Here is a 26,634-nt window from a genome sequence, read left to right as displayed (position 1 = left end):
GGAGGAAAACCAGAAAAATATTTTTTCCCTTGTTTCCTCCTCTAAAAATGAGGTGCGCCCTATGGTCCGGTGCGTTCTATGGAGCGAAAAATACGGTATATAAACTGGCCTCCCATAATTTGGTATCCTCATGATGTTTTGGACCACCACACCCATCAGTCCAAACTATTGGCCACATTGGTTAGGGCTGATGGGATCGCTAATCCAGAACATATGGAAGGCTGATCTAAAATGCCTGGGCAAATAGGAAGGTGACAAAGGTTGGTTGATGGTACTGCAAAAGTTTCATCCTGTGTATTGCATTCACATTAACATAGGCAAGTTTTCCTTGCTTTCCAATTATATTTTATTCTCTCCCCATTGAGCCTTGACTATATGTATACGTCCCTTCTCAATCTACTGCATATATTTGCTGAAGTGGGCTGTCACAGAAGCTAAACTAGTCTAGGGGCCACAGCATACTGTGTGTGCTCTTAACCCACTCTTCCTGGAGAATCTACTCTCATGTGTCTTCTTGCAAAGCATTTTAAAATTCTGGAAAAAACAAAAACAAACATTTGCACCGAAGGACCACGGTGCATTGTTATTGCTTTGCACAGTGAATGTGAATATGAACACAGAATTGTTTGTTTGATGCCCAGACTTTGATTCCCAGAGCATGTTTGCCTTAAAATGGTTGTTTGCAATTAGGTAGTTTAATCTCTCGGCCCTTCAGTCTATCCTGGGAACTGTACATCCTAATTTTATTGGGTAACAGAAGACAGGTGCATATATCAGATTGGCCTAATGGAGTGCTGTGGTTTTGTTCTGGTACACTAATGTTGCTTTGACTGATCAGTGATGACATGTTTCTGAGGGAACAGAACAAATAATGGCAAGCGACTACTTGCTATTGTCAGACACTACTTGTTGTTGCAAAGGGACAAAGAGCAGCTTTGTTATGTCATGGTATTGATGTGGATTGTAGAACGCACGCTTAGTGAAGCGCCGCTGTCATTTTAGCTCTGACTTCTGCGACATCTATGCCTGGTCAAACTGTAACGCCTTCTAAACTAAGGACAGAGCTACTGCAACATTCAGGGAAGTCATCTGCTTAGCCCATGTCAAGGCATAATCCTGAGTTTTGCTCTCCTTGGTTATATAATGACAATGGATTATGATGCCCAAAACTGATGTCGTACTCTCGCAGGAAGAAAAAGGGTGTCCCAGTTTTCCTGGGAAACTTGTGGGGTATGGCACAAAGTGCCTGATTTAGTCCTTCAGCAGCTCCAGATAAAAATGTTCCCAGCTGACTGACGCTTGGAAATAATTTTGCTGAGAGACCTTAGAGAGCAGCTGCCAAGTAAAAGAAGACAATACTGAGTTATATGGAGCAAAGGACTGACTCCTAATGGGGCAGCTTCAGAGGTTCACAGACTGCTCCTTCCAATGAGCTTTGACTAGACTTCATGAACCAAAGTTAAGAGCCCAGCTTAAAGACTGAGGCCAATTTCACATGATACAGTCAAAGCACAACGACACCACTTTAATCAGCCATGTTGTTGTTGTTGTTCAGTCGTGTCCGACTCTTCGTGACCCCATGGACCAGAGCACGCCAGGCACCCCTATCCTCCACTGCCTCCCGCAGTTTGGCCAAAATCATGGCAGTCGCTTTGAGAACACTGTCCAATCATCTCATCCTCTGTCGTCCCCTTCTCCTTGTGCCTTCAATCTTTCCCAACATCAGGGTCTTTTCCAGGGAGTCTTCTCTTCTCATGAGGTGGCCAAAGTACTGGAGCCTCAACTCACCATGGACATCAGCCATGGTGTCCCCCAAAGAAACCTGGCATCTGTAGTTCATTAAGGATACTGATGGCTGTTAGGAAACCTTATTTGCCTCACAGAGCTGCAACTTCCAGAGGTCCCTGTGAAGAGGGATTGTTAAACATTCTCGAAAATGTTATCTCTGGGACTAGGGCTCTCCTAACAACTATCATCACCCTTAAGAAACTACAGCCCTCAGGATTCTTTGGGGGGGAAGCCACGGCTGCTTAAGGGGGTATCAAGAGTGCTTTAAATGCATGATGGGAATGCAGCCTGAGATTTCATTCAGCAATCTTGGACAAACTCACTCACACAAATTAAAAGCAGCCCTATAATGTAATCTAGCTTTCCCTGCTTCAGGCTTCGAGCATGCAGAGGGTAAAAAAGACAGAGCCATAATTGTTATTTCCCTCTGTAAATACATGAGAGGCACGGTGATGCTATGGTGATGGAAGCTACAAATATATAATTAGATAAGGAGAGATTATGACTCCCAGACATTTGCAAAAATAAAACCCTTTTGCCCTTTTTATTTTAAAAAAAGGCAGAATTGGGAGAAGCATACAGTGAGCCTCATTTTGCCTTACACCAGCTTCTACAACTGTAGAGTTGGAAGGGACGCAGAGGGTCATCTAGTCCAACCCTCTGAAATGCAGGAGTCACAGCTAAAGAATCCCTGACAACTTGCTTAACTTGTCCGAGCTCAGAGTAAGCCATATACTTTTCCCGCCATTCCATCTAAAGGCAGAGAGAAGAGCAACCTGTGACCTTTCAGATGTGACCAGACTCCAACTTCCATCAGCCCCAATCAGTATGGTCAATGGCCAGGAATGATTGGAGGGGCACAAATTCCTCTCCTCAATCTAAGGCCAGGAGTTTATGGCCATCCTTGGAAAACACACGGATGCATTTCTCCTGCATTAAGACAGTTACTAGAAAAAGCCTCATGATGGCATTCCGTTCTAATACTGTGTTTTCCCTCCCCGAGAAATGCAGGAATACGATAGCATTTCTCCCAAAACAGAAGAGATTGACAGGAAAGTTCAAGCTCTTTCTCCAGTGTTCAAATATGCCTTCTAAACTAGCATGCCTGTTGTGTGTACCATTTTGTGCGTACAAAATATTTAAGGACTGTGTGACAGCCAAGCCCATTTGTGCAAGTGTGCCCATATCCTCCAAGAATATAAATACAACTATTTATTATGGAAAGCTGTTGGTTCAGTATATATTTGCGCACCTCTTACAATACTGTAACCAAATTTTTCATGATGGTTCCCAAGATCAAAGAGCAGGTTTTCATCTGTGTCCAGATACAATTGGATTGAAGCGGGCATATTGACTTTGGATCAACTGATAATGAAGATGAATTTTTAACATACGCCATGTTATGAAATAAACATCAGCTCTTGGATGTAACCCAATGGCAACATCTACTGCTACATTTCTTAACATTTGTTTGGACCAGAAGCATTTTCAGCTTCTGAGACACCCAAAATACTAGAACTGGTTAAATTACAGTGGTACCTCGCTAGACGAAAATAATTCGTTCTGCGAAGCACCAAGGCAGAAAGCGGTTTTCGCGGTGGAAAAAATTTTTTCCCACCGTCTTGCGAGGCAGCCTCATTGACTTTTTCGTCTTGCGGGGCAGCCTTCCGCTAGCGAATGCCTTTCGTCTAGCGAGTTTTTCGTCTAGCGGGGCACCACTGTATTTAAAACTAAAAAAACTATGATTACTTTTTATAGATATTTATTATAAATAAGTCAATTTGATATTAAGAAATGAATGGAATAAAGAATGAGAGGTTCTTATATTGCTTCAACAATGGGATCATTTTTTTAAAACTTCTATAACAAATGTATCAGTGGATCTCATATTACGACCAATATTACAATCCTTTTCTATACGAATATTATTACCGGTATTTTCTGTTGGAGAAGACAGCATTTTGTTGGAGATGTAATAAAGATGATGCTTCTTTTAAACACATGTTTTTATAATGTCCTATACTTACTAAGTTTGGGGGAAAGTAGTGAATCATATAAATATGATGATGAAAGAAGCTAAAATTGTCAGGACAATACTATTTTGAACTACATACATACTATATGGCATTTGACAACTGGACAATGTAAATGCCCTTACTATGGCCAAAAGACTGATATTGCTGCATTGGAAAGATACATGCATGGCTCTATATAAGTATGGATTGCTGAAAGATGTAGACTTCCCATGGACAAGTAAAATGAAATTTAGATCTCATTTATACAAAATACAGTAGCTTAAAAACTGTAATTGTTAACAATTAACACAGTGATACCCTATACCCTTTGTTTTTATTTCAAAAAGCTCATTTTTTAATGTATTGCCTTTAAATTAAAAACAAAAACCCCAAAGTAAGAAAAAGATACCACTGGACACAATTTTGGATCAAGATGAATGTGTGAACTTGTTTGTTTGTTTCTTAGAATTCTCAAGCAATGCCATGTATGAGGCTAATAAAAAAATAAGCGAACCACACCTTAGTTCAATCAACAGAGAAATTCAAGCTGGAGAAGATCTTCCTTAAGTTTGCCCGAGGACAAATGGAAACAGTGTTTCTGGTGCAAACATTTTCTTTTATTGCCCCTGTGCACAGTGAAAACCCACCTATTCCAACAGGCCTTTTACAGGGGATTGCCTGCCTGGCTGGATTTTGACGATTATTGTTGTTGCTGCTCCTGTGGCGGGTTTTATCCTCTCCTTTAATTTTCCTGTTCACATTTTTCATTATTGCTTCTCGGTGCGGCATTGCACTGCGACGACAGGTGGGTTGAAATATTTTAAATAAAGTAAATGCAGTAGCAGTTCCTTGACCACATGGTGGAAAGAACAAGAAAAACCCAGCCCTGCAGCTGTTTTGGGACTACAACTCCCATCATCCCTAGCTAACAGGACCAGTGGTCAGGGTTGATGGGAATTGTAGTCCCAAAACAGCTGGAGGGCCAAGTTTAGCCATGCCTGGTTCAGGACACAGTGCAGTGGTGTGTAACTGCGTTCGTGTCTGAGCATGCCACGTTTGAACCCAGTCACAGCCCTCAGAGATTCCTTTTCTTCATTTAGCCTCTCCTGTACCATGGCTTCTACAGTGGGTGGGCCATATACGTGGATATTAGCTATGTGCCCAGGTAGACAGTAACAGGGAAGGAAAGACATTAGGGTGGCTTAACGTACATTCTTTTATTTACAGGCCTTAAAGTGCTCTGAAAGGAGGAAGTGCCACTTGTCAGCATTTGGTTGTCTTCCACCTTGTCAGACTTTCATCTGTACAGTATTACGGAGCCTAACACAGTCCTAAAATGAACCTAGAGAGTGGTTCTGCTTTCCTCGGCCCATCTGGGACCGCAGAATTCCACTAAGAGCTGACAAACATGGCTGGCTATGCCAAGGCAGTCCAACTGCGGACCGCCATATCACAGTCACATGCCTGTTCAGTGCTAGGGAGACGAGGACGTCCTTGCTGCATAGGCGGGGCCCAGCAGGCGAGCTGCTCGAGAAACGCCTCAGAAGTGGAGCTGAATAAGGTAGCGAATGCGGCACTGACTCTCCTGGTAGATCAGGTACTCGCTCTGGCTGAAGCGGGAGCTCTTGTACTTAGCCATAGGAACAGGCTTTCCTTGGGATACCAGCACTTTTTTCCCATCCAGGATTATCTCTTTATCCTGCGCCGGGTCTGGGGATAGCACAGCAAGCCAGAAACAAAGAAAGCGAGAGGGAGGTCAGCATATGATTAACAGGATGCAAACCATCACAACTGTTTCTTTCCAACCTTCAGGCTTACCTGGCTCAGTCACGCCTCGGGCCACGACACTGTCATAACCGTCTGGGGGCTTGCAGAGCGAATAGTCGTCCTGGGTGATGTGATGCTCTTTGCCAAGGGCCACCTCATTCAGGAACATAATCCCCACCCTATTGGAGGTGGTGCCAACTGGGGGAGAGGAAGGAAAAAAAGAGATCCCAGTGGTTAATGTGATGGACAGCAGGTACGCTCCTCGAGTCACATACACCGTACCGTATCCTTCCCTGTGCTCTGCTTCACATAGACACACAAATCTAGTGGGATCAGGAAAGTAGGAGGATGAATATATCATGAACATATTCCAGCTTTCAAAAAAAAAAAAATCTGCTCAACAGGACAGACAGATCCCATCATGGATAGTATTATTTTCAGATGGCGCTGCCAATATCCTCTTCAAAAATGCAACCACAGGTTTCATCCTCCTGAATGGCATAGGATGAAAGCAACGAAGTTGCCCTTTCAAACTGGGGCTGCTAATTTGGACGTCTCCAACTTCCAGCTTCTATGAGGAAGGAATGGCTACTGCACCAATACTCTGTATTGGTCCAAACAGACATGCACACGTCCTAGATCTTCAGCAGGATAAAAGTTGCTAGCAGCCTGCTGCGCCACATCCTATACTGTTCTGGACTGTCCCATAACTGTCAGAAGCACTTTTTTCAGTGGGTTGGGGTGGTCTTATCCAAGTACAACGGATTGGCAGAAAAAAATGGGATGCCCTGCTTCTGGAAGAGGATGTGCTTTCCGCTAGAGCAAAGCCAAATACCACCATGGTGTACATTCTCCAATCTGGAACAGGTTTTCACCCAATTGGTGCTAGAAGCCTCTAAGGTTCATTTCCAGTTTACAAGGTTACAAAAGACCTAAGTGCTTGTGGGACACGGCCAGGATCACTTAATGGCAATAGTTAAATACAGTACAGATATATAAATACACACTTTTCAGTTTTACCTCCCTTTCTCATATCTATATACAGTGGTACCTCGGGTTACATACTCTTCAGGTTACATATGCTTCAGGTTACATACTCCACTAACCCAGAAATAATGTTCTTGGTATGAGCTTTCGTGTGCATGCACACTTCTTCAGATACGAAAGCTCATACCAAGTTCATACCAAGAACAAACTTAGTTGGTCTCTAAGGTGCTATTGGAAGGATTTTTTTATTTTATTTTGTTTTGACTATGGCAGACCAACACGGCTACCTACCTGTAACCAGAAATAACGCTTCAGGTTAAGAACTTTGCTTCAGGAGAAGAACAGAAATCGTGCTCTGGCGGCGCAGCAGCAGCGGGAGGCCCCATTAGCTAAAGTGGTGCTTCAGGTTAAGAACAGTTTCAGGTTAAGAACGGACCTCCAGAACGAATTAAGTACGTAACCAGAGGTACCACTGTATCTATATATGCGAACAGTAGCAGTGGCAGCTTTTAAAAGCATGTCAACATGGACCAGGGTTTTCTGTATGGACCTGCCTTCTGCCCTGCCACTATCAAGCCCAGATAAGTGGTAGAAAGAACTAGAGGGGAGGCAGCCCTTGCAGCCCAAAGAGAGCACAAAGTGTTGGTTGCCTCACCATATCCTGCCGATTTACTGTTCTCCGATGCAAAGTAGAGGCCCTTGCCCACACGCCCGCCGGAGTGTGGCATGATGCGTAGACCACTCTTCAGGATGGCTGCAATGACAGCCACGTTGGTGCCATGCCAGAGCAGTCGCCTGTTCTCCAGGTGGCCGTGAGCCTTGAAACGGTTGCCCTGTTAGCATAGCAGAATGGGGTGGGGATAGAAAAAAAAGTTCAGCAAGCAGAGCTCTCCCTCCATGTGAAGGGTGCAATTTTATGCTCATGGGCAGCAAGATAAGCCTTCTGTTGGGAGCACCGAGCATGGCTTGCACACACAGCAAAGCTGAACTGTGACTAGTCAGCCACGTGTAGCAGGGTGCCTATGGAGCATGAACTGGTGAGAACATGGCCTCTTCCCCACTCGCTCCCAACACCAACCTACCAGAGGAGACACCTTTACAGAAAAAGGAAGTGGGGAAGAAGCTTTCTCCTTCAGTTGCTGATTGTATTTTTACTTGCATAAATTGGGGTCAGATAGTGAGGCATGGAGAACAACATCCACCCCCCCCCCCGCTTCCCCCTGACCTGAGATTCCCCATTCCTGATCTACAGTGACAATGGTGTGTTAAGAGGCAAAGAGTCCTCCTTTGGGGTTGTAGATGGACTAGAGTGCCTCTGGTCTCTTCTGTACCCATGTAGTCACTCTGGGTCTTGGGAATCCAAAGCTGCCCTTTCTCAACTACATCCCAAGAGTACCTCCAGCACCACTGACAACATTTGGGCACTGCCTCACAACATACAAGTTCTCTAGACAGCACCGGTCTGCTTTGGCTGGCACCCACAGTGCTGTGAGAGATACCTAGCCACTAACAGAGGGTCTTTACACAAAAGCATCTGCTAGGTTCAATATGGGCCCTGCTGCTATACAGACTGACAGATGCCAAGGGCTGCCGACCAGCACAACGGGGGAAGGGCTGAGGCTCAGTGGAGAGCCCATGCTTTGCATGTAAAAGATCCCAGAGACCCCTGCCTAAAACTCAGGAGAGACACTGCCAGCCAGTGTTGGAATTCTGAGCTTGAAAGGCTCCATTTCAGGCAGCTCCCTATGTTCCACAAGGGATCCTGGCACTGCTGGAACCAAAGGAGAATAAGCCAGTAACTGGCTTTCAGAGTATGGGCCTCTTCTTGTTGCTATGCTCCTAGGACTATTCTGTCTGGTGCCAGAGGCAGCTGCAAGGTGAGATGCTCTGGGTGGTTTTGCTCAAAGACAGAAGCCAATTTCGGCCAACTGGCAGAAGCACACACAGTCAGTTAACAGAAGAAGGGAAGGGGCACTGCCAGCTGACCTTACCTCGCCCTCTCTGTTCACCTTCCAGATGTTCAGGACTTGAAGCTTCCGATAAGTGCAGCCTGTCTTCTCTACGTAGTTTACAATCAGCTAATTTCAGGGAGCAGGAGAGAAGCAGAGGAAGGAAGTGATCATTAAAACACTGAGGCAGAGAAAGGAAAATGGAAAGTGCAGATAATCAACATTTCCCCCCCCCCTGCATGCTGCCCCCACTTTCCAGAGGTCCTGTGCTTCCAACACAGGGGCATGCATGGTACCCCACAGTACCACAGCAACCGGACTGGGAAGCTTCCTGTAGGGTCACCCCACCTTATAATCCTCCGACGACGGGTCTACCAGTGTGAGTTCGCATTTTAAGAGGCCATAGTCCTTGTCCACTGGGTGTGGGACCTCTTCCACCTTCATTTCCTCCTCTTCTTCCTCTTCCTTCTTTTTCTGGGCCTGCATACTCTGGGCCAGTTCAATATCTGCCAGTACCTATCAGGAAAGGGAACCAATCTTCACAAACACTGGTGGTGGGGGGAACCAATTGACACTTACGCTGCCATCCTATGTGAGCCTCACTTCCAAGTAAACATGTCTAAGACTGTGCTATTGGTAGCCCATTTCAGCTAGGGAAATCTCATTGGTGCTCTAGCTTGAAAGCAAAAAAAAAAAAAGGGGGGGGGGAGGTTAAGGTTTTTTTTTATGTTTTCAATATTGCTATTGGGGGTGGTGTGGGTGGGTGAATTCAACAGTGTTTCTTTGTTTTTGGTTGTTAGTTTGCTAATGTTAATATTGTTTTGTAGATTATGAATGCTGTAGTGCTTTGTGAATCTTATAATATGGCTTGTGGTTGTGCTGTTTGAGTTGCTTTGTTAATAGTGTTTATATTTTACAGATGATTTCTAATTGCTTTACTGATGATTCTTTAATTTTATGATATACGTTTTAATTGCGATGTTCTATTATGTTACAGTATTGCTATTTATTGTTTGTGAGCTGCTTTGTCATTTGTGCAAGTGAAAAGCCACATAGAAATCTAACAAACAACATGAAATGAAATAAAGAAAGAGAGAGAGAGAGACTCTAGAACTCAAGAGCAGAAGGGATTATTAACCCTGAAGGCTGCACCCACTAAGCAGCCATTTTGGGTACTGAGGGCTCATATTGCAAAATCATAACTGAACCAGAGTCATTGGCCTTTTTGTTTTGTTAGTCTGAGAAATGGCATGATTCTCAAGATTATACCCTTTAGCCTTGAAAGGTTGCAGCTTGTTGGCAGAACAGCTGCATGCAGATGGTCCATCACAGGGAGCTGCTGCCAATCAATGTAGACAACATGGAGCTACATGGTCAAAAGGTATGACTAAGGCAGCTTCTGTGTTTCCATTGTTTGCAGGCAAAGGCTATGGCTTAGTGGTAGAACATCTGCTTTCCATGCAGAAGGTCCTTGGTTCGATCTGCAGGTAGGGTTGGGAAACCCTGGGGAGCTGCAGTTATTCAGGGTCAGCAGTACTCAGCTGCTAGATGGACTCATGGTCAGACTCAGTATAAGGCAGATTCCTATGTTCCTTTCTTTTTGTAGTGGTCTCATCTCTCATTCCTATAGTACTAAACACAGCAGAAGCTGGGGCAGAGCAACAGGGGTCCTTCTTACCTTTACTAAACACTGCAAATTGAACTGCTATAAAGGCTTCCATTATTTTGTTTAATATTAAAATATTTAGTCTGCTATCTTTTAGCACAGGTAGAAAAAGACTGTGCAGTAGACACAGCATGGGACCGAGTGAGCAGAACCTATGGCCACTGGAGTTCCCTCTCAAACATTTAAAACACATTTCTGGCCAATTACCCACACACCATTTGACAAGGTCTTTGGGCAGCTTTGGGCCCCAGACAGAACCGGTGGCTGTAAGAGCAGGTAAGGAAGCGTAGCAGTACAGAATTCTTGTGGCAGCGAGGATACTTCATTGCTGTGTAGGCAAGACCTTGGTCTTGCAGTCTGAGCATGCAAGACTTTTGACGGATCCTTCCACAGCACAGAGATGTCTCTTGCTCTAATGGCGGGGTGGGGGGTGGCCCAGTTCTCAGAGCTCCTTACCAGCAGCATGTCCTTCTTGGCTTGGACAACCTCCTGAGTGCTGATGGATGGAGGCCGAGCCCGGCCAAAGTTGTGGGGGATGATGGTGTAGAAGCGAGAGGAGAGCTCCTCCAGCTGCTTCTGGGAAGGCGGCTGCTTCTGCAGGGCTCCCTCAATGGCCTCCAGAGCTTCAAAGCCTTTGGCAATTTGCTGTTTGCTCAGTTTCCCCAGGGGCATCTTCTTCACATCTGGGAAAGGGGATTAAAAAGGGTGACATGAGGAGGTTTGGCAGAGATCAGTGTAACAACTCTGTGGACTTCCAAGAATCCTACAAATCATTAGCTGAAACCACCCGGATCAGAACGTCACTACTTGGTTCAATTCATGCCCATTTTCACTCTGTAACTGAACCACTTTCTGCTCTTCCCAGGTTGGCCTTCATTTGTGACCAAGGACCAAAGAATCAAATCTCACCAGTACAGGTGACCTGAGCTTCTTTCCCTCTCCCTCCTCCCCATAACCGAGTTTTCTCTCACTAATTGGTTTGGCTTGATGTTGTTACAACTATATACACCGGCTTTCTCTATTAGCCAAATAGATAGCAAACCACAAAAAACAGATACTGTATGTTTGATGCCAAGAGCGGGCAAGATGGAGATACCATAGAGTTGGAAGAGACCCCAGGGGTCAGCTAGTCCAACCCCCTGCAATGCAGGAATCTCAGCTAAAGCATCCATGACAGGTGGCCATCCAACCTCTGCTTAAAAACCTCCAAGGATGGTGAGTCCACTGCCTCTCATGGGAGTCTGTTCCACTGCCAAACAGCTCTTACAGTCAAAGTTTTTCGAATGTTTAGTCGGAATCTTCTTTCTTGTAACTTGAAGCCATTGGGTGCTGCTCTCACCTGCTGCAAAGCAAAAAACAAAAAAAACAACCCACCACCCAAAGATACCTTGACCCTTTACCTAAATTCATGGTCTGCATGGCGTCGTTAAACATGTCGTTGCTGAAGATGAGCGAGACCAGCTCCTGAGTAGGCTTGTCCAAGGTGCAGGGCCTTATCCTTTGCTTGGATAGCTTCACTCCATCTACACTGTCCACCTTGGAAACAGGGAAGAACCAACCTGGGTCTGGATATACACACCATTCAGCTTCTTCTAGTGGGGCTGGACTTCATCCTTAGATGCACAAGCATTTACCTGGCAGCGAACACCTTTCAAAGCAACAGGACTTAAGCAAGCACCCTTCAGCACATGGACCTGCGCATGGAAACGCTAACTTCCATTAACTCCACCAACCCCGACGCAGTTCACCACAAGAGCTTATCCATGTTCTCTAACTCACACAAACCTTGAAAACCTGCAAGACTCCTCTAAATCACTGATAACTGGGAGATAGACTGCGATTAGGCTGCTAGGATAACTTTTTGAGGACTGGATTGGTGATCGAAGATGGCACACAGCCTCAACCAGGTGCTGCTGCTCTGCCCCTCTCCTGACAGCATTGCTGCCTCTTACTAATGGTGTGGGGCAGAGGCAGAATGGCAACTCGGTTGGGGCTGTGCAGGCACACCGGCAGAACTCATCTGGCACTCTCGGCGCCAGATTCAGCTAAGTAGTCCCGCCAGTTGAAGCCCATCCAAGTACTTTTGCTAGCGCAATGGGGCTTTCCCCCTCCTTCCCTCCCCCTGCACCCTCTGGGTCTGGTGGGCATCAGCGGAAACCCTGGAACAGTGGGCTAGAGAGAGGGAAGGGCAGATAATGCAATCAGGCAAGCAGAGATGCTTAATGCTCTGCTGAACTCCCTCAGTCACTGGTCGGCCCACAGGAGGAGCCCGGTGCTATAATGCCCAGGGATCAACTATCTGGCTCTCCAAATGAGGCCTTCCACTGGTCCCTGAGCCAAAGCTATGGTGTGTGTATGGGTATGCAAGGGCAGGGACCATATTCTCCCAGACGCATCCCAGGTCTCTTCCCTGAACTTTGCGCTTTCATTTCAAAAAGTCCACAACACCACATGTTCTGAAACAACCAAAAAACCATATGGACAGTAATGAATGAGAAGTACACCCGCTCCTGGCTTAGTGTGTTCTGGACACTGTGTGCCAAAGTATTGGGACGGCCGATAAAGAAGCACTGGACCACTATTTTTTAGTTTGATTAATCTGTTGCTTATTTTATCATGGTCATTTACCGTGCAATCTTAGGTATGCTTACAGAGGAGTAAGTTACATTCAATTCAATAGGACTCACTTGCAAGTCGGATCGCACTGCCAACAAATCAACTAACCTAATTTTAAATGCACTAGTCTAGACTGTTTGCAATTAGGCTTTGTTTGTTTCTGCCGTTTTGCACTGACTTATGATGCCCCTCCCCAGTGTGCCAGTCTGCTCCCAGTGTATTCCTTGGCTCAGTACCTTCACGGTGGCCTCCTGCTCCTCTTCATCATCAGCATGTTGCACCTCAATCAAGGTGTACTTGCCATTATGAGCCACAAAGTTCTCCCGGTCAGCCCAGCTGTTCTTGGTCTTATCTCGAAATTTCTTCTCAAAATCCTTCTTGGCCTCCTCCAAGGATGGAAAGGCGTTGAGTTTTGATTGCCCTACTTCTCCCTGCAAGCAACAAGAGGAAAGGAAACACACATCAGCAAGAAACAGAAACCTCTGCATCTTCTCCCATGCATCTTGCACTTCCTTTCTTAGTCCTGCAATGAAAGAAGGGCAGGAAAGGATGGGCAAGGACACGGCCATCCTCACAGACAGGAAACTCATACCTTCCACAAAGTGGGGTAACCTATAGAGGGGGACATGTCCTTGCATGCAACGGTACACTTTAGAAGGACACCCTGCATCATCTTGCCTGCTGGCGTATGTAGGTTCTGAAGGGACCACAACCTCTTTGTAGAAAGCACAACCCACCAACCCAGCCTTTGATAGATGTTCTTCCACCAAGCTACAGCCCTTCCCAGTGAAAACAGATAGCCTGCCAATTGCACACACAGTGAGTCTCTGGTGCAGGCTTCTCTGTTGTACACAACGGTTCCCTGAAGTCCTTAATCTCCACTTTGAAGCGGAGGTAGATTTCCCTGCCCACTTAGTCCCATTTGCATTCTTTGCTCCCAGTCTTAGGGTGTTTAATCCTCCTCCCCCACCTTCTGTAAATGCAGCGTATTTCAGAAAGGTGAAAATAATCCAGGAGTGACTTCTCTTGATGTCGGAGCAACGATGAATTGTAATAAAGTGTCTCCAGAGTGGAAATTCAAATTAGGTCATTAGCAAATGGAGTCTGGAGGCACACAGATTTATCACCTGGGTGTCCCAGAGATGATTTTACAAAAAGTAAGAGAAAAATACTGCCCAAGAGCCATTTTAGCATTTTAGCCACTTACCTAGGTGCAAGCCCTATTGAACTCATTGCGACTTACTCCTGAGTAGACATTGTTTATGATTACCCTGGTGCACTGCAAGAGACTTGCAGTAAAAATGAGATGCATTTTAAATAAAAGGACTTCTATTTCTTACAGCACCTCAAGGATCTCATAAAAGTTTTAGTGAAGCAGCTGTGCCTAATTCTATATTTCTTTTCTCTCTCTCCACTCCTTCTCCCTTTCTCATTTTGCCTGGAATCTTCTCAGATCAGCATTTGTTTTAAGGTTCCTAAATATTGGAATCTCTCTCCAACAAAAGCAAAGGCATATGAAGATAAAATGATCCTACTGCTTTGCACTGTTCTACAAGGTTTGGGATGCACCTCCTAGAGCAGGGGTCAGCAACCTTTTTCAGGCGTGGGCCGGTCCACTGTCCCTCAGACCATGTGGTGGGCAGGACTATATTTTTTGGGGGGAAATGAACGAATTCCTATGCCCCACAAATAACCCAGAGATGCATTTTAAATAAAAACACACATTCTACTCATGTAAAAACACGCTGATTCCCAGACTGTCTGCGGGCCGGATTGAGAAGGCGATTGGGCCGCATCCGGCCCCTGGGCCTTAGTTTGGGGACCCCTGTCCTAGAGCCATATATTCTTCTTGCACCAGGTCCTCTAAATCAACTTGGCTGTCATGTTTTTAGCATGGGTATGTAAACAGCTGTACATATTATTCCTCTTTAAATATTTTATATGCATTTTTTCGCTACTGTAAAGGAAATTTTGTATTAGTTTTTATAGAATGTCTGTCATCTGTTTATGGAGGCAGTTCTGGCCAGGGGACTCAAAAGGTCGTAGAAGGTGCAACAGGACAGTCCAGGAAAATAACCTGGGGGGCAGAATGGAGCTTAGTTACCATGTCCATGTGTGAGTGTGTGTGTGTGGGGGGGGGAGTAACTTAGCAAAACTGTGGGCTCCTCCAGACAACCCGTTTATTGAGCATTCATCCCAATTTGCTTGCCAACAAATCCTTCTGATTTCTTTGCAGGAAGATAATATGACAATGGGCATTCATCCTTATCTGTTTGCGGGGAAGTCATATGCCTGCCTGTCCACCTGTTGTTATTCAACACTTTATAGTGCATTTCCCTGTCACTTTCCCAACTGCAAAAGACATCTTTATATCTATATCTGCATCTATATTGTTTAAAAAGTGGGTTTGTTGCACCTGAGCACTTGAATCCACTTTCATTGCGCAAACCTAAATTTACAGTGTGCCTGTGTCTGGAGTTGGCTTCTACTGTCCTTCTGATTGGCTAGGAGGCTGGAATGATGAATCATACATATAAATGATGCTGGCAAACAAGCAAGCAGAGAGAGATGGGAGAGCTAGGAAACAGAAAAAGTCACAGTTGCAGAGAATCCAGATTCCAGGGACAAAAGAAGCTGAGCTGAAAGCACTGAGGTTGACTGGGGTACTGCCAATGAATTAGGATGGAGCAAAAGGAATTCCTTTATTGCTTGGTCTTAAGCTAAAGTAGGGAAGCAGTTTGTATAAGCCTTACGTAGATAGACTATAAAAATAGCATGGGGAGAAAATGCATCTTAATTGCTCTTATCGGCAACTGCTAAAACCACAGGAGTGGCTAAGTTAGCTGGTTTGTTCATCTGCTCCTCATGGAGAAGGTTGCAGCCATGCTACCATAACGTCAGCTACAGCGAGTACGGAAAGTTAAAGCTACTGTTAGTTTCTGTTTGACATCTCTATTTATGCCAAATTATTCAGAAGGTGTTTCTTTTGGCTTGGATGCTCCTTGACAGCAGCCATGAGATTTCTTCCTATCATGAATTTAAAAGGAGCCTCCTTTTAGCTCAGAGGTCCATCCTGCTTGATCATGGTTTCAGAGCCTGTATACTCATCAGATATGAGCTGCTTATTTAGGTCACAGCCACACCATATATTTAAAGCATATTCATACCACTTTGGCTCATCCCAAAGACTCCTGGGAACTGTAGTTTACCCCTCACAGAGCTACAATTCCCACCACCTTGACTGCTTTAAATGTGCTTTGTGGCTGTGACCATAGGTTCCCCTTTTATTGCCAATCCTCTCCCAGCCTTCCAGTTGAGATTAAAGCCCTTTAATCCAAGACTAATTTTGAGGGCAAACAAGCCCATTTCTAGAGATTAGTCTGGTCTATAGTTAGACTTTCAACTCTCACGATGCAGAAAGCCCAATCCCACCAGTAACCTGTGTCGATTACACTATCTAATACTCGTTTTTAACCACCTAATTTAAATTAATGTAGATTGAAACCTTGGATTAACTCCAGTTTGTCATGTGCAGGTAGACTCAGCCTTGTGCTGTTTTTCAGTTTGCCTGGTTCAAAAGGGGGGAGGCATTTAGCCAAGTAAGCTTCATCCGCGATGAATGGTGTTTTTCTTAAAAAGTGTTTCCACAAATGCTGCTGCATGGATTTGCAGCTGCTCTAGTAAAAGATGACATGTCAAATCAAGTAAGAGAGCTTTTTGGGGTTGTTGCTGTGAAAAGCTGATTTAGGAAGGTGACAGACAAAGCACTTCCCACTTGAGGATAGCCCAGAATAAGCTGCCACTCATGCTGAGCTGACAAGGGAAGGTGGGAGGGGGCATGTGTATGAGCTATAGAAATATAGGAAAGGGCAATCGCGGCACGTACATGAAACTGCGCAAAATACAACCAGGATATATTGCCAGTCCAAACCTAGCCATGTGTCAGCTTAGAGTTGGGTGGTGGTTTTTGTTTTAAAGAAGCATCTCATGTGGATTGAGCAGTGGGCCAGGGACAACTGCACTGAGCATTGTATAATACAAATTTAAAGGTGCGCTCACACTCCTGATAAACTGCAATATCCCTCAGGTTGCTCAGACAATTCCCACATCAGTCTTGTGTATAAAAAGGGGGGTCAGAAAACTGGAGGTACCTGGACCAAATCCAGCTTGGGGCGGGGCGGATGCTGAGTGAGAGGCAAAAGAGAAGAAAGTGACATACATGGCAATGAAACTCGCTTCATCCATAGGCATTCTAGTTCATATGTTTATTGTTCTCGCCAAAGACCATGACAAACTGGTAGTAATAGTATAATTAAAATACAGAATGTGCATCCATAATATAAGCCAACATCCATGATGTAAGAGAGAGAAGATACCAGAGACACCAACAAGCTTAAACTACCTTCATTTCCCACGAAACCTCTGAATAATCACAATAACTTATAGTGATGTTACCTAACATCTTTTTCCTCCCCCCGCCCCCACCTCCAGCTAGAGCATAGAGGGGCAACTCTGGAATACACAGACATGTATTTGCATTCTCTGAAGAACTGCAGTGGGCCTATCAGAGCCATTAGCCTCTGGAATAAGAGAAAGTTGCTAGCTAATAACTTCAGCTCCTTACCTTGGTCTCCAGAGAAGTATGTTTTGTGTTTCCGCCTCAAAGCCCAAGGATGGGGGGGGGGAGAGAGTGTCTCTATGTGGCAGTCAGTGTGGAGTGTATTTGGTATGCAAACAAAGCAAGAAGGGAGGGCAACATGTGGTGAAAATTAGCAAAAGGATGGTGGGAAAGAGCCTATTGTGATGGATGACTCAGTACAGCTCCCACTCCAGGTTCTCAAGCACAGAGTCCTTGCCAAGTTATGACAACCTAATTCCAGGAATAAAAGCCTTTTGAAACTTGAGCCTTGGAGCAGGAAAAGACAACTGGCAGGGAACAATCCTAGCCACCCACACCCTCAAGGGTCAGGTAGGCAAATAAACTTGGGTCTAAAGGCCTGACATAAAGAGGGTTTCACCCAAGGGGGCACATCAGGTCAAGACAAACTTAACCAGCTTGCATTTATGTCTGCCTCACAGGTTACAATAAAAGGCTGCTTTAAGCTGGACACACAGCTGAAAGTTTTACTCAGAGTAGACGTCTTGAAATTAATGGTCCTAACTTAGTCATGTTCATTAATCTCAAGGGATCAACGCTGAGTCTCTCTTAGTAGAATACCACCCAATGTTCCTGAAAAGAGATCCCCCCACAGCAGGGATGGATAACCTGTGACCCTGCAGAAAATGCTGGATCCCAACTCCCAATAGGTTGTCAGGGATGACAGGAGCTGCAGTTTAGCAAACCTGGACACTCTGAGGTCTTCCACCTCTGCCTATAGCTTCAACAAACACTATTGCCCTGGTTACAAAATTGCAGCTTGGGGAACCGAGACATGCCCTAGGAGTTCTAATGAGAAAATTAATTAAGGCTGCAGTCAGGCACCCACTTAAGACCCACTCGATCCAAAGGGACTTCTGAAAAGACATGTGTGGGATTGCACTCATGGCTGTTAGGAAATCTCAACTGCTGAATCACGTTGCAATTTAACAACAACAACAACAACCTGAACAAAATCGAAAATTCTTTCTAGTAGCACCTTAGAGACCAACTGAGTTTGTTCCTGGTATGAGCTTTCGTGTGCATGCACACTTCTTCAGATACACTGAAACAGAAGTCACCAACAACAACCTGATCAACATAGGATGTAAACATTTCTTTCTCAAGAGCACATTTTCTCATTGTTCTCTGTATTGATTAGTTTACTGCAAGCTCATGTCTAATTTTAATAGATAACTGAAGAATGAACTTGTGCAATTCTGCCATTGCAGTACAGGTCCGGAAGAAGCAAACAACAATTGCCTTGTGTTGATTCTCCAAGGTCACTGGCCTCTTAGTAGATTAAACGCAAACAGCTTGCAAAACAGACTTCAGGGGGGTGGCTCTGAGTGCCCACAAGCTTATTTGAGCAGAGAGCACCATGACCTGCCCCAGTGTGCTTAAGTTCCCAGTCATTTCTCCGCAGAAATGCTTTTACCTCTTCACAGTTTGGGTTAAAACGGCCCCCTGGGCCTAGTTAGGCTTGCAGGTCAGAGGTTCCTCACCTCTGACATCCAGTGAATGTTGCTGTTCTGTGTTCCACAAGGGCATAGACAGGGGACAGCTGCCCCTCAAATCAAGTAAATAAATAAATAAAAATACTTAACTGACCAATCGCAATGCAGGTAGCTCAATTCTGCCCCCCCCCAACATAAATCTGGCTAAGCCCATGCTGTTTCGCCTTGTTAATTTAAAATGTTTTGCAATATTAAGAAAGCAGGGCAAATAAAAGGGAGAAATGTGTGGCAGTGCCATTAGCCCAAAGCATGGTGTCCTCAAGATGCTGCTATGCTACAGCTTCCATGATCTCTCACCTTTGGGCCACACTTGCTGGGGCTGATGGGAGTTGTAGTCTTAACAGCATCTGGAGGGCACCCTGTTTGGCTACTCCAGGCTCAAGAGTTAACAGGGAGTCATTTTAGAAGAGCGTACCTAGATTAGACCAAAGGTCTGAAACACAGAACTTTATTACAATTGGAAAAAGGCTTATGCCCAGAAGCCGCAGACCAAGAGAGCTGCACACTGTGGCCATCCTACCTATTACCCTGAAGTGGTAACACACTGCTCCAAGACAATCATTTTGTGAAACCATTATCTGTGGCAAGTCTGCTGAAACACTGCACCTGATATACCAACAGCTCTAGGCTAAGCGAAGCGAGAATCCACATTACCAGGCTAAAAGTGTTTACAACCTTGTAAATAGTTTTATGGCAGCAGCAGTAGTCAGCTTGCTTCAGCGTAAGAACTGGATGATCTCAGCTCCGTAGCCACTCAACCCCAGGGAATCTTGTACCACTTAAATGGAGCCCAGAGGCCCTAACACTTAGGTGTCATGTATGTGAAACTATTCCTTCCCTTAGTTCCAACTCCTGCTCATTCGACTTTCTCGACTCACTCTCTCCCGTGTTTCAATGGTCAATGAGGAGTGGTATTTTCCAGACTTTCTTACTGCTAGGCCCACCACCTCGCATCTTTTAACCAACCTGGGGAATATTAAACAATAAATATGGCTAGGAACACTAATAGCAACCACAGGGTCTGGACGTGTTATGGCTCTGCAAACTGTCATTCAGGAAACATTGCTGGAAGAGTTAAAGCTTATGGCTAAGGTTTGGGCTATCTTTCCTCCTTTATTCCAGTACTAGGCATCACTAGCCCCAGCTGTATATAATTGTGTCAGTCTTAGAGAGAGGAAGACCACCCACCCACACAGATTTTTGAGAAAAGAACAACTGCAGTGGCTCATCCTGGGGGCAAGCTACTCACCACACGGCCCCAGCGGTTCCAACAGCTGTACTTCCCATTCTGTTCTATGAGCTGGATGATGTAGAACTTGTTGTTATTGTGGCCAATGTTGGTCTGGTTCAGCATGCAATCGTAGTCCTCGTGAATCTAAAATCGTAACAGGCAACATGACCGCCCCTAAGACACCCACAGCAACCTCTGCGTGGCTAAATTCCAACCTGTGATTGACATCTGGCAAAATGGGAGTACAATCAGAGCCCAGCACTTAAAAAGTATTGCAAGAACAAACAAATACCAAGTGCTATAATAAAGTCTAGGCCGGAATCCAATAGGATAAATTCCTAGTCTGGCTGGACTCTCCCAACGGCATCCCCACCTTCATTAGTAGCTTTTGCTAAAGGATCTATGCAGAAAACAAATGGGCAGAAGGGGTCCTGAAGGACAGAACACTGTCTAATCCTAATAAGGCTCTGGCGGGTGGGGTGGGGGTGGTAACGGAACAATTTTTGGTTCCATTAATTTCCCCCCCCCCTCTACTTGGGACAGGCATAGGCAAACTCGGACCTCCAGATGTTTTGGGACTACAACTCTCATGATCCCTAGCTAGCAGGACCAGTGGCCAGGGATGATGGGAATTGTAGTCCCAAAACATCTTGAGGGCCGCGTTTGCCTATGCCTGACTTGGGACATGCAGTCCTGGCTGCCCTGCTAAAGGAAGGCAAAGAAAAGCTTCAGGAAAAGAGAGAAGCCTCAAGATTCAGTGTGTACTTTGACCTTCACTGCCCCACCACAGGTGCCCACAAGAGACAGGAGGACTCCCATTATGCTACGCTATCCCATTGCAGGGCCAGGTGAAAGTGGGAATGACCCCTTCCCCAACCCCAATGGATGCTGGGCACGGGGAACACTTCAGCCAGAGCTTTGCTCTCACCTTGGCGCTATCAACGTCGCTCAGCTGACAGGCAGAGTCAATTTTGGCCTTGAGCTTTTCTTTGGGAGCTGCCTTCAGCGCCTCCACGGTGGAGCGGAAACTGTCTTCTTCAGGTTCAGCCTTTAGCTCCGGCTCCTCCTGTTTCACTTTCTTGCCCTTGACTGCTGCCCTGGTTTGGGCAGGGGCCTTGCGCTTTGGCGGCATCGTTCCCTCCAGAGCCGTACCCTGTTTCCCAAAGGAGTCAGGCTGCTGCTCTTATTCAACTGCAAAAATAAATAAATAAATGGAGGCAAGTTAATTCTTTGCACAGACAGACTTAAGGGACTCAGGAGGTCACCAGAAGTACCAGTCCCTAAATGACCCAAACTGACTTTCTCTGTTATAGGTAGGTAGCCGTGTTGGTCTGCCATGTTGTTGTTGTTCAGTCGTGTCCGACTCTTCGTGACCCCATGGATCAGAGCACGCCAGGCACCCCTACCCTCCACTGCCTCCTGCAGTTTGGCCAAACTCATGCCAGTCGCTTCGAGTCTGCCATAGTCAAAACAAAATTAAATTTAAAAATCCTTCCAGTAGCACCTTAGAGACCATCTAAGTTTGTTCTTGGTATGAGCTTTTGTGTGCATGAAGAAGTGTGCATGCACACGAAAGCTCATACCAAGAACAAACTTAGTTGGTCTCTAAGGTGCTACTGGAAGGAATTTTTTATTTTATTTTATTTTATTTTGACCTTCTCTGTGATTTCGTTTAAGTGAGAACAGGGAGAGGACTTGTCTACTTCAAGTGTTACCATTAAATAAATTTTATAAAGGAATACTGGAGTAATTCCTTTTTGCCTACTGATAAGACTCTTCAATAAAACTCTGGCAAAACACAGAGTTTGACTTAGCGGCAACATCACACTGCTGGGTATTCCAACAGCCAAGACTTCAAGGTGTGCTCCTGCTAGCATAATGTAGCTCCAAAGATATCTGCTTTTCTTTCCTGCCAGATTTGGATGACATTCCCACATATGAGAATTCTGAGTGTGTGCTGTGCACTCTGCTCAGATCTAGCAAAAGCTGCATATAGATATAGGCAGTGTACATACCATACGGGGAAAGCATATTTAAAGCACATACCTTCGCCTAAAAAATCCTGGGAACCATAGCTCTGGGAATTGTAGCTCTGAGGGATAAACTACAGTCCCCAGGATTCTCTGTGTGGGGTGTGTGCGTGGTTCAAATATATGGTGTGTGCGCAGCCATAGAATATTATATAAATGTACAAGCTCAACATGCAAATCGATTATGTATGAAACAGCAGCAGCACTCTAATCTAACACTGTGGAGGGAAGTACGCACCTTTGGGTTAACAGCCAGGTGCATTGACCCATTGTGCCACAGAGATGAACATGTTGTCTTTAGTCCTAGGCCCAAAAGCCCACACCCTAGGCAAACAGCCATACGACAACTATCAGAGCCAAATGCCGGTTTCATAGCTGACTCACGTCACAAACAGCCCCAAGCCCTCTCCTTCCTAATCACCCCGTTAGTTCAGACCTTTATTCCTTGTACAGCAGACCGTCCTTTTTGGTTTTTAACTGTATCAATCTGTTAACAAATCAGCCTCGGGAAATCTGGAACCTTCGGCTGGACTTTATTATGCTTCTCATCACCTGCAGGTTTGTCAGCTACTCCAAGCGTTTTAAATTCTGATTTACTAATCGAATGCCAGGAACAGGCAAGGAGCCAACTTTTAACTTGAATAAAGCTGACTGGCAGTCAATGGCAGCAGAATATTTTCCTAATGAGTCACAACTGGAAGTGCACGGTTATGTTCATGCTATTTCAATAACAGTGCACAGCTTTCACTAACACGTCTCAGCTTTATTGCACAAGAGGGAACAGTCTTTTCTAGACCTTAGAAACAGTATACAGTATTTGCATACAATATAAAGGATTTTGCAAGCATCATAGCCAGAAGGTAAGACTTGGAGAGGAAATGTGAACTAACGGATGCTGTTTGAGAACAGGTGAAATAATTGCATGCTTGAACACAGTAGAGGAAGGAGTCAGAGAGACAGAGACTGATTATCTGTTGGAGGTGAGATAGAATAGCATGCGCAGGAATTCCCAAACTATGGTCCATGAGCTTCAGTCAGGTGCTCCATGGAGCATCTATGAATTGGTGGCTAATGATGAGAAACAACACATCTACCTCACTAAGTATTCACATTGATTTTTAGCTGTGTTTTGGCAGCTTTTTTATTTCTTACCTTTTATTGTGTTACAATTTGAATTTTAATTGTAATACAATAAAATGCAATAATAATAAAAACAGACATACAGCGTCTAACACAGTGCATCACAATTGCTACAACAGTTAGGAAAAACAAATGGTCTGCCCAGACCCTCATCAATTGGTGCGGGGATTCTTTGCTGGATTCCAGTTGCCGGGGATCTGCGGCCAGCGCCTCACATGCATTCCTGCACGGGCGCCGGCCAAGCCTGCAAACGGGACGGCTGATAATTCCGGAGCTTAAACTCACACCGCGCCGTCGTCCGCCAGGCTAAATCTGAAGGTGCGTGAGTAGTTCGGATAAAAAGAGTGCCTCGTAAAGTAGCTGCAAGTACTTGCGACCTCCTAAGTTGTTCCCTTTAGTAATGTACCCAAACAAAAGGTGGCCAAAACTACGGCCAGGCAAAAGAGCCAATAGACGACGAAATAAAGACAGACAATCACTGTTTCTTTTAGATGGCTTTGGCTGACCCGCATAGGCTATTACCTTTCTCTATGCCTAAACTGTACTAACATTTACCTAGGCTAACTGACCCTGAACCGCCAATTCTTCCGCGAGTTCTAGGCTACCCAAAACTAAAGCTAGCTAAGCCTAAACCGCCAATTCTTCCGCAAGCTAACCTCTCTACCTCCTGCACGCGCTTCCAACCCAATCAACCCTACCAACCCGTTCCCCAAAACCCCAATTATCTACATCTGAATCATCTGAACCCTAACTCTGACTGTCCGCCTGAAACGGGGAGCCGCAGCCTTTTATTGACAACCAAGTGCAACGTCATGATCGATATTTTTACCAATAAGAACGCTGTTGCTGCCCCCCAAAAAGGCGGGAAGCAGATTAACTGATCATTCACAAGTTCAAACCTCTGGAACCAAAAAGTCTAGGCGGAGGGATCTCAGTGGCGAGACGCCTACTGAGCTCTGCTTTCGCTTTCACTTCTACACGGAAGAACACATAAAATAGTGCATAATATTGACATTAACTTAATACAAATAATCGCAGGTTCAAAGAAACCAACGGAGTGTATTCCCACAAATTGGTCTGTGGGGAGCTTAGCCACAAGACGAGGAATAAACAAGTTTTCTAAAAGCCAGGTAGGCCTACAGTGATGCAAGGTTTTGAAATGTAACATCATTGCTATGTAGCATGGTTGGAGGCAGAAATATAAGATCAGCTAACAACAGGTGAATGTATGATATCCAGCAAGCAGTCCTCTAGACGCACCAGTGCTCTTTGAACTCAGAACAAAATTATTTGAGTAATAAACTGCTCAAAGTCTGCCAATGCTCCTGGGCTCAGACTATCTACATATTGTGTTCCGGGAGACAGTCTGTTAGGACTCAACCATGTGTACATTCACTAGTTTCACTACAAAACCAATATAGATACCAAATAATAGAAGTAGACAGATCAATATTATGCAAATATTCTTATCTTTCAGGATCACTGGACTTGCTTCTATGCTTTGCTACCTATATTAATGAAGAGGCAGAGGCAACTTCCTTTGCCTTCATGCTAGTGTCTTCCTCCTGCTTGAATTAAGAAAGTGATTTGCACCTTGAATTGAGGAATTTAGTGCAAATCTAGTAGAAAATCCGGTTCTTTAGTAGTATTATTAAACATCTTAAATTTGAGAGAAATAGCTGCCTCATAACAGGGTTGTTTTGTTATTTGCACCTCCCGACTCCATAAAACCAGTCTACACAATAATAATAATTTTTATTATTTATACCCCGCCCATCTGGCTGGGGTACCCCACTCAGCTGACAGCATACAGCAAGCCCAACAGTTCTGGTCCAGAAAGGGGCTTGCTGAATAAATAGCATGCTCAAAGAAGCAAGCCAAACCACACAAAGCAGATTTAAAAAACAAAAACCAATCAAAGCTTATCCGAGAGGAAAAAGCTTCTGAGTCATGTAAGCAATCATCCATAGCCTGCTGTATGCAAAATGTTTAGCATACATACTCTGATGATGGAAAGTATGCACTCTTGATGCACAAATGAAAATCGCAAATGGTCTTTTTGGGGGGGATGAGGCGGGGCAATTAAGAGCCAATATTGGCATCATACTACAGATGGGCAGCCCACTGGCTGCTTTCACAGGTAGTCTCCGAACTGCACAACTTTTGGAAGACTTGAAAATCATTTCACCAAAGGTTTCAAGCTATGAAGAATTTTTGCTGGCCCACCTGCCCCCCCCCCAATACGGCTGTATTAATATTGTGGAACATAATGTGTTTGGGGAGGAAGGGGGAATAATTTACCGGTATTTACTGTATTTCTATTCCACCCTTCTTCCGGGAAGCCGAAGGTGGCAAGAATCAGCACTTTCCCCAATTTACCAGATAGGTGTTTACACTCAAAGGATGCTGTGTGGAGATTTGCCCCTTTAAAAAGTGGGTAGCGACCCATTAACTTGCGGAGGAGGGTCAAAGCAAAAAGCGCACAGCCCTGTTAAGTACTCGCTTAGGATCAGCGGCAGCGAGGGCGCAACTACCCCGGAGGTTCCAGTCCGTGTTAAAAGGAATCCGCAGTACCCCGTTATCAAGATACAGAGGCTCTACGTTGTTTGGGGACGTCTCCTACACCTCTCTCTAATTTGAAGAAATCAGACCCGGTAGGCTATAGAAAGCTACGGATTCTGTCCACGTTCCCCGACTGTCGCTTTGGGAACGAACCAGACACAATCAAGATAAAAGGCCAGTCGCCGCCATCCAGCTACCTCTATTTATTTACTGCCAACCCCACCTCCCGCCTGCCCAGAATAGCAAAACTCACCGCGGTGTGGGGGTGGGTGCAACGGCTCTTCGTAGCTCGGTGGTGCTCCTTAGACGCGGAGGGTTAAGAGGCCGGCAGAAAGAAGCCAGGCAAAGTGGCAGGGCAAGTTTGGGCAAGTCGGAGGGCGAGATCTGCCGCTTGGGCTTTCCCTCTTCCTCGCTTGCCGTCCCCTCCTCCCGCCTGGTGACCTCAGCCTTCGATCAGCGGCTGCAGCAACACGCCTCCCGGGGAAGGAGCCAGCCCAGCTCAGAGGCAAGGAAGGGGCAGAGCAGCAGCGCCCCTTTGCACGCCGAGCTGTCTGTCCATCAAGCGCGTGCTAGAAAAGCCGGACCAGCCGGACCCACAGAGGGGGCGCGGAAGAGAGCAAGCAACTTCTTCTGCATCCACTCACTGTTGGGCACTAAATTAAAATTATGTTTTTTCTTTAATTAAAGCCCCCCTCATCTCCCATGCATGTATGAACAGAGGTAAGAGCAC

The 26,634-nt window shown here is 45.3% G+C and overlaps 1 protein-coding gene across 1 annotated transcript; it reads right to left on the bottom strand.

Annotated features, from left to right (window-relative positions):
* Positions 1-5,005: 5,005 nt before the first annotated feature.
* On the bottom strand, positions 5,006-26,440 carry PARP3 (poly(ADP-ribose) polymerase family member 3). The gene is made up of 11 exons (XM_033140649.1): positions 26,158-26,440; positions 21,101-21,363; positions 20,191-20,316; positions 13,025-13,219; positions 11,573-11,708; positions 10,629-10,855; positions 8,855-9,022; positions 8,549-8,635; positions 7,213-7,390; positions 5,622-5,768; positions 5,006-5,513 (listed from the first exon to the last, which is right to left on the bottom strand). Exons 2-11 carry the CDS (start codon positions 21,302-21,304, stop codon positions 5,344-5,346), a joined length of 1,638 nt encoding a protein of 545 aa, XP_032996540.1. The 5' UTR covers positions 21,305-21,363; positions 26,158-26,440; the 3' UTR covers positions 5,006-5,343.
* Positions 26,441-26,634: the final 194 nt, after the last annotated feature.

This window comes from Lacerta agilis, chromosome 2, assembly GCF_009819535.1.
Source record: "Lacerta agilis isolate rLacAgi1 chromosome 2, rLacAgi1.pri, whole genome shotgun sequence".
Taxonomy (NCBI): domain Eukaryota; kingdom Metazoa; phylum Chordata; class Lepidosauria; order Squamata; family Lacertidae; genus Lacerta; species Lacerta agilis.
This window is presented reverse-complemented; position numbering and strand designations above follow the sequence as displayed.